Genomic DNA, 8,632 nt, shown 5'->3' with positions numbered 1-8,632 from the left:
TTTGAAAAGGAAAATACAGTTAAGCACAACATGTGGAGTGCAAATCTGTCATGTAGGCTACACTGTAAAAAAAAAAAAAAAAAAAAAAAGCCCCAGTTTTATAGATAATAACTTTTTTTTTTTAATATAATTTTCTTTTATTTTAAATTGTACCCAAAACTCTGTAAAATTACAAACAATATCTGTATTGGCTATTATTTTAAGTATTATGCCATTATGACAAACTGAATTCTCATTTTTTATATAGTCAAATAACTGGCAGCAATGGAACATTTTAACCCTAACAGATCTCTCAGTGTCACAGAGACAAACTCTGTGGTTCCCTCCTCTGGCCATCGGAGGGAGCCGTCTCCCGAATACTGACACACACACTCGCATACACACTACATTTCCCACGAGCCCATGCCTTGGACTGATTACAATCACAGATGACACTCATTACCCGGACTATAAAGGACTCCCTTGTACCATAGTTCATTGCAAGTCTTGTTTTGCCTTGGTGAACATTTCTGAGCGTTATTACCCTGTCTGATTACCTGTTGCTGATCCTGTTTGTTACCCGTCCACGATTCTCTGCTGCCTGCCTTGTGTTCTGATCTGTGAGTGATATCTGCCTGTCCTGACCTACTGCCTGTTATCTGACCTCGATTCTGCCTGTCCCTGTTATACCTGTCTGCTCCTGTTTGACCACGCTCTCATTCAATAAAAGCATGCAAATGGATCCCAGCCTGAGTGACAAATCGTTACACTCAGCATCTTCACTTATTTCAATCCAGTTTGACTTTATTTAATACAGAAGTTCTTACTGAGAATTAATAGAGGTTTAGATGTTGATGTTTTATTGAAAATAATAATGGTTGGTGTCGCCATTATGGCGATCAGTGTTTGCTTTAGTTGGGCTCTTAACTTTTGACTTTCTAACTATATTTTATCTCTGGCTTCTTTGACTTTCTTTATAAAGCACATTTGTTATGGCAAAAAAAAAAATGATCAGATGAAGCTACTTATTGATGATCACCTATAAGTCATCACAGAGGCATGATTCACTGATCTCATCCAAAGTCAGATCTCTGATAATAATAGCTATTAATAGTAGTGTTGTGATATTATGGCATCAGTGTTATAACAATCAGATATTCTGAAATTTTTCAACCCGTTATACAGAAAATGTTTTGAACTGTGCCTCTTTATATGCACACCGACATTAAGAATCAGCATATGACAATCATATTTTGTTGAGCGGCATTACATGATGATTATATCATCAATAAGTAGCCAATATCATCTGATCAGATTTTTTTTTATCAGATTTTGCCATAACACACGTTTTAGAAACACAGTTAAAGCAGCCATAGAAAAACTAGTGTTAAAAAAGTCAAGGGTCAAGAGGCTAACTAATGCAAACACTGATCACCATAATGATGACATCAAACAACAAATTTTCAATAAAACATCAACATCTAAACCTCTGTTAATTCTCATCAAGAACTTCTGTACATATATGAAGGAAAGTCAAACTGGATTGTAATAATTGAAGATGCTGATATCTTAAGAGATGGATTTAAAGGGTTTCTGTTGTCTGAGTTTTGTGAGTCACCATAGTGCTGAAGAATAGAGCCTGTGCTTCAGTCCATTTCTTTTAAAGCATGCATCCTATTTAGATAAAGATATAGGAACTGATCCTATTCTGAACGAATACTGAAATCTGAAATCTGAAATCAAAAGTTTGCAAAACACAAACAGAAATTGTAAATGTTCACTTTAACTTGTATATTAAGCAGTCATTTAGATGGATGTAGACAAGCATGGAAAAGAAAACTGTATGAAAATGAATCTCACGTACCAGTCATTTCTTTTGTTCTCTTCTGACGCTTGAGATTCTCAAAGATCCTCATTTTCATTTGCATTTTGGCAGATTTGTTTTGTAAATCAGTCTTGATGTGAGAGGTGAAGGTGAGCAGAGAAAAGCAATCCTGGAGGTCCAGTGATGTGTGAAATATATTCAGCAAGCCTGAGCATCTCATAAGGGTGGAGACTGAAGCTGCAAAGAGACAAACAAATAAAAAAAAGGAAGCATGTTTAAAGAGAGTGAGAGAAGACGGAGAGACTTCAGATCTGAAGACCACAGGTGCGGTATGTCATCCACATGTTAAAAGTCGCATAATTTCAATTACGTGCACTGAAGATTTCCTTTATTCCAGTGACCTGTAAGTATCTAGTTAAGGGTCTTTAAAAACAAGATGGAGGGACTCGGTTACCTGTTTTTACTTTTTGGTGAGTATAAATGACATGCATCAGACAGATGATGTAAAATTTCAGATGCTGTTTAGCACTTCTTTATGCAAATATTCAAAGAATCAAATGCAACATTAAACAACTTGTTAGAAATCAATGGAAATATTTGGTTTTTGCAACAGGTGTCTTTTCCAATCAGGGCAGTTCAGAAAACTTGGAAGGTAAATACAACTAATGATGCACGATGATAGGCTATTAACATAGAAATTTGGTTTTAATGAATGAACTAGTAAATGTTGAAATTAACATTAAGATTAATAAATGCTTTAGAAGTAGTTGTCATTGTTAATGTAGTTACCTAATGTTAACAAATGGAACCTTATTTTAAAGTGTTACTATTTAAAGTTCTATTGAAACGTCACACATTTAAGTCTTATTTCTTCTCGGCCCACTGTCTCTTTTTAAATGTGTTTTTTTATTTATTTTTTTAGATAATTTGGCATTAAAAGGAAAAGCTATCCAGTCAACCACATATTATCACTGGGGAGCCGCAAACGCCATCGACGGCATCAGATACGCTCCCGGTGAAGCCTCGTACTGCTCCATCACACTAAACCAGCTCAGCCCGTGGTGGAGGCTGGACCTGCTGGATTATTACTACATTAACAGAGTGACCATCACCAACAGAGCAGACGGCTTTTCGGAGCGCATGACCGGAGTAGAGATCCGCATCGGAAACTCCTTAGAAAATAACGGCAACAACAATCCCAGGTGAAATTTCCTCGCTGAACGCATTGGGATTGGAACAGGTCACCTGATGTGTCATGGTTTCTCTCTTTCTCTCTCCAGATGTGCTGTCGTTTCTTCGCCTGTTCCAGCAGGTGGTACTGTCAGTTTCTTGTGCGGTGGAATGGGCGGCCGTTACGTAAACATGTTCCTTCCGAAAATCCAGACTTTTCTCACGCTGTGTGAGGTGGAGGTTCATGGAACAGGTCAATTATTTCTGACCTAATTCTACACTGTTAAAATGTGGTCACATTTACCATTGTTCGGCAAGTTTTTGTGGGCAGAATCTAGGCATTTAAAAAGTGATCCGTGCAGTTAAGTATAGCTCATAATGTCTCGCAGATTTCGCATCAGGTTAGAGTTCGTTAATTTGCCGCATTGACAAGAAAGCTACTTGGTTTGAAAGTGACTGTGTGAGCTGTTGTGCTTCACACATTACTACATTTATTGACAAAGGCAATGGCAATTAACAATTATTATTATTATTATTATTATTTACCGGCTAAATTTTACTAACATGACCGCTGTCCCACAATTTATCAGACACAAAAGTTGCCCAGATAGAATGTGAACTGATGGTAAAATGTGTTAAACTGAGAGTAGCTGAAAGCATTATCAAATTAGTGAAAATATTGTATAGATGTGTTTATTTGTGTTTATTTTACTTGTTTGTTTTTTTTCCAGCTTATAGGAAAAAATTGTATCTGAGGATGAAATTAGCCTCCAGTGTTGATGCATCTGCAGTGAACAACACATTTCTGCATCAGGTAAAAGAAAATGAGCAGATGAGTAGAGAAAAATAGACAAAATCAAATATAGGGTCAATTTATGGAATGATGATAAGACTTCCTGTTGTTGATGTTGAATTTCAATGAACATGAGCAAAAATGAACAAAACCAAACATCAGTTTTGCTATTCAGTCTTTGTCAAGACTGATGGACTTTTTATTTATGCCTGGTGCTGTTTTTGGTCACCACTTGATTGATTGATTGATTGATTGATTGAGTCTGGTTCCTGAAATACTGGTTTTTGTATGTTTTAGCTGCAGTCTGCTCTGGGGTTAAGTTTGGTCTCTGATGTAAAACTGTCCTGGACGAGACTCCCGCATCAGGAAGTAACGCATGAGGAAAAAAAAAACAAGAAGGTAAACCTGAGACAAGTCGTCATACTTTATACTTTAGTACGGAGCAGGTTTATTTCTGAAAGTATCTTTTTAAAGGATTAGTTCACTTTCAAATAAAAATTTCCTGATAATTTACTCACCCCCATGTCATCCAAGATGTCCATGTCCTTCTTACTTCAGCTGAAAAGAAATTAAAGTTTTTGATGAAAAGGATTTTTCTCCTTATAGTGGACTTCAGTTGACCCCAAACTGTTGAAGGTCAAAATTACAGTTTCAGTGCTGTAATTTAAACGATACCAGACGAGGAATAAGGGTCTTTTCTAATGAAACGATCAGTCATTTTCTAAAAATAAATTAACCCTCTACCGCATAGTGTTGCCATATGGCAACATACACTTTGTGTTCATTTCCTTGCCACTGTCTCTTTAACAGAACATTCTCGTTTTTTTTTGTTGGTAAGAGAAGACCTTAGTATAGCCAATGATGTGCTTTGGTTAAGTCACATGACATGCAATTTTTTTCTGTGGCGCGATTTTCTGACAGACTGCCGTCTCTTGTATGTAGTTGCTGAAAGCAAATTAAAACATCAGTAACAAACAAGGACCCGCCCATGTCACATTCACAAAAAAAATATTAACATCATCTCAGGTAAGTTATGATGACATATTCACCACTCAAAAAAAAAAATTATGAAATTAGTTTTTGGTAAATCGATAAAATGTCTGTGCAATAATGGAATGACATTATTATAATAGGTTAGATAGCTAGCAAAGGCCAGCTGCAGTCTGTTAAGCTCTAACAATAACAACATTAATGCTAGTGATATAATGTTGATTAGTCGTATGTTAAGGACTGCCATGGCATTTATATTATGGATTAAATCAACATCAGAGATCTGCCACCACAGCCAGTACTACTGGCCCAGATCTACCACTGGCCTACCATTGTGTCTCAAAAAGGCAGGTGCAAGTGGATGTAAGTGTATTGTTAGGGTGAAGTGCACCAAATGTGATGTGTACATGTGTCTCACCTCTGAAAAAAAAAAAAAAATGCTTTTTGAAGTTTCATACAGAAAAAAGGTGAAGTTTCAAGGATTTTGGGGGATTTATGTTCATAACCTTCCTCTCATAAGATTGCGTAATGTTGAATTTTCATGAACTGCAATGTTTTTAGTTTTATGTCAGTGTTTTATGATACATGATGAACAGTATTAGATTTGTTTTTAACTGTCTACATTTGCAATTTAAATAATATTCATGAAAAAACGTAATGAAATTCAAAGAATATACAGCATTATCCAGCAAAAGAGAATAGAATAAATAAAAGCACAAGATGTTGGAAAATAAGTATAAGGTGTTTATATTTACTGCTAAAGCTTATAATAGCACCAATTGATTCAATACAAACAACATTTCTGAGGAAAAATATCAACTATATACACTTACACTTATTCTAAGTTATTTCCACTATTGCGCATTGTTGCCATATGGCAACATATCATAAAGTACCTTAAAATAATATTTTTTTCCAATTTTTCCAATTTTTTTTTTTTTTTTTTTTTTTTACAGCACTTCAAGTTAAGCCATTCTAAGAAAAGAAAAAGAGTCAAATATTTTTTTTTTTATAAATTTATCATAATGCGGTAGAGAGTTAAAAATTATATACGTTTTAACCATAGACGCTCATCTTGAACTAGCTCTGCTAAGTGTATTACTGCCCTCCACAGGTCAAAGCTTGAACTAAATTATAATATACAATATGGTAGTGCAAGTATATAACAGTTAGTTCAAACTTTGACCTGTGGAGGGCAGTAATACAATTAGCAGTGTCTACACTGCTGGAATTCTAATAGACAAGAAGAAGAAGAAGAAGAAGAAGAAGAAGAGAGCTAGTTCAAGACGAGCATCTATGGTTAAAGGTGCTAAAGAGGATGTTTTGTTTTATACATTTTTGCAATATTACTTGAAACTGTCTTTACTAACTGATAAAAGACTATTTATTAGGTGCACTGACAGGAATAATATTAATATACATCATCTGTGCACGAGGTAGGGCCTTAAAAACATCAGCCAATCGTTTACGCAATTGGCCCTCTGGCTTGTCAATCACTGCCATGACGATCCATGTGAGAGACGTGCACGGCTGCGCGCTCCAGTAACTTTCCACACTCTACAGGCGCCGCATGCAATGTTTTTGTCAGGAGACAGGAGTAACAACTGCAGATTATGAGTTACCTGCGGTGAGTCCGACATAATGAATCCACTAACACGACACAGTGAATGCCGGTGGTAAACACTCATGTTCCAATACTCGTGCAGGAGTTTTGGGAGGCATTCCCTTGAAATGAGTTGTGAAGGAGGGGGGTTGTTCTTACACATGCGCTCATTTCAAAAACTCAGTAATGGTCTTTGGATTCTCAGTCGACTAAAAGATCCTCGTTAGCACCTTTAAAATGCATATAATTTTTTATTTGTTTTTAGAAAATGACAGATCATTTCGCTAGATAAGACTCTTATTCCTCGTCTGGTATCATTTAAAGCTCTTTGAAGCTGTACTGAAACTGTAATTTTGACCTTCAACCATTTGGAGGCCATTGAAGTCCACTATAAGGAGAATAATCCTGGAATGTTCTCATCAAAAACCTCAACTTCTTTTCAACTGATGAAAGAAAGACATGAACATCTTGGATGACATGGGGGTGAGTAAATTATCAGGAAACTAATCCTTTAATCATTCAAATGCCAAAATATATGTACTTTAATGGGCAAGGCAATACATTTCCTATCTTAAAATACATTTTGTGTGCACGCATAATATATTTTGGATGCATACATATATGTGCAAAATATATTCTATATATTTGCAAAACATTAACATTTATGCAAATGGAACACTAAATAAATTCATGATCACAGAGATAAACTACATATAGTGATTTAATTAATATTTATGTTTTATTTGCAGGTTTTGTGCTGATAAACATTAATCTGGATGCAGAGACAAACTTTTTCAAGCAGACATTTATTTCTTTATTTTTTTATGGATTTATTGATTGAGTTATGTAATTGTTCTTGCTTTATACTCATTATCCTGACATGGTTCACATAACTGGATGAATCATTCCATTTAAATCTGCATAAGTAAGTAGTTAAATGTATCCACGTACATATAGTATGTGCATCATAGTTTCACTTTATCAATGAACACCTGGTCATTTCATCAATATAGCAGTTCATCTGAAAGATAATTCAAATGATTTTCATTCAATGATAACTGCTGACAATATAATTAAATTTTTATTTGTGTATCCTGCCGTTAACTTCTTACAGTACAATGTTCATTAAGGCAATTAGCAACTTGAGGCACCAGTATTGATGTCCAAGAATGATTTTACTACACTGTATATAATTATCCAGTATACAACCACAATATGACCATAACCATTTTTTTTTTTTTAACTCTGAACACCCGATATATGTATGTTGCTGTGCTGACAACTGAAAAGACTTTCCTGAAGGACTCTCTATGTCTGAAATTATAAGCACTTAAAAACAAATAATTACGCAGTTGAGATGACAGCATGAGCTATTTATGAAGATAATGACAAATGCCTGATCTAAGTGTGATATTAAGCAAAAACAAGAGTGAAGATCTTACCACACAGCCAGATAAATAATGAAAAACACACCAATCGCTAAAAACAATGTTACATTTAAGCACAATTTATATTAAAAATTAAATATGCATTAAGTAAATATTTTGTAAGTATGTATTTTATAAACAAGATATTTTTCCTACAACATCAAATACATAATTTTGGGGAGAGAAAGGCTTAATTGTTATATTTATTAAATTATTATAGTATTTTATATTATATATTTATTAATTTTTGGGATATAGGAATAACTGACACGCATGATGAATATAATGAAACTCATGATGGCTGTTCATCCTCTGACAGTCTCCAGAGATCTGCTTCAGCAGGGATCTAGAAATAAAAATCACAGCTTCAGATGTTCCTCATCATTGAGCACATCACTGAGGGATTTTACAACATTTCTCTTAGATTCACTCTGGATCGCTGGTTGTAGGAACAGACTCACCATTTTCGACTTGTCTTTGGATCACTTCTTCTTTGGGTGTTTGAGACCAGCTCAGCGTCACATTGGTGATTCCTCTCACAGCCAGCGCTGACGTCAACTGCAGTGAACACTCGTTAGTATTATAATGGTGCATCCGGATAGGATAAGAGACTCGCATCACGTTCTCACCTCTTTAAGCACTTGGTCCGTTACGGTTGGGTCGGTCAGATTGGCGCTGGAGTTAAATGCTATTTTCATAAACAACCGTCTTGCATAATCTAAGCAACACAAACAACAATGCAAATAACTGCATCAAACGCACAGTTTCAGACACACATACTCATGCTTTATTACTGACTAAAACATAAAAACATGTTCTTCATTTGGATTTAGCTTTATTGTTTC

At 35.2% G+C, this 8,632-nt stretch overlaps 1 protein-coding gene across 1 annotated transcript; it reads left to right on the top strand.

Annotated features, from left to right (window-relative positions):
• Positions 1–2,075: 2,075 nt before the first annotated feature.
• LOC125263965 (fucolectin-1-like) lies at positions 2,076–7,898 on the top strand. The gene is made up of 6 exons (XM_048183166.1): positions 2,076–2,133; positions 2,727–3,006; positions 3,085–3,227; positions 3,706–3,788; positions 4,065–4,166; positions 7,110–7,898. The coding sequence occupies exons 1-6, from the start codon at positions 2,076–2,078 to the stop codon at positions 7,119–7,121; spliced, it is 678 nt and encodes a 225-aa protein (XP_048039123.1). The 3' UTR covers positions 7,122–7,898.
• The last annotated feature ends 734 nt before the right edge of the window (positions 7,899–8,632 follow it).

Source organism: Megalobrama amblycephala, linkage group LG3 (genome assembly GCF_018812025.1).
Source record: "Megalobrama amblycephala isolate DHTTF-2021 linkage group LG3, ASM1881202v1, whole genome shotgun sequence".
Taxonomy (NCBI): domain Eukaryota; kingdom Metazoa; phylum Chordata; class Actinopteri; order Cypriniformes; family Xenocyprididae; genus Megalobrama; species Megalobrama amblycephala.
This window is presented reverse-complemented; position numbering and strand designations above follow the sequence as displayed.

Bases quoted from the DNA above. Each gene is read 5' to 3' on its own strand.
- LOC125263965 (XM_048183166.1), top strand. From the start codon at position 2,076: ATGTTTAAAGAGAGTGAGAGAAGACGGAGAGACTTCAGATCTGAAGAC. The intron at 2,134-2,726 runs GTATGTCATCCA...TTATTTTTTTAG, and splicing joins ATCTGAAGACCACAGGTGCG to ATAATTTGGCATTAAAAGGA. The intron at 3,228-3,705 runs GTCAATTATTTC...TTTTTTTTCCAG, and splicing joins GGTGGAGGTTCATGGAACAG to CTTATAGGAAAAAATTGTAT.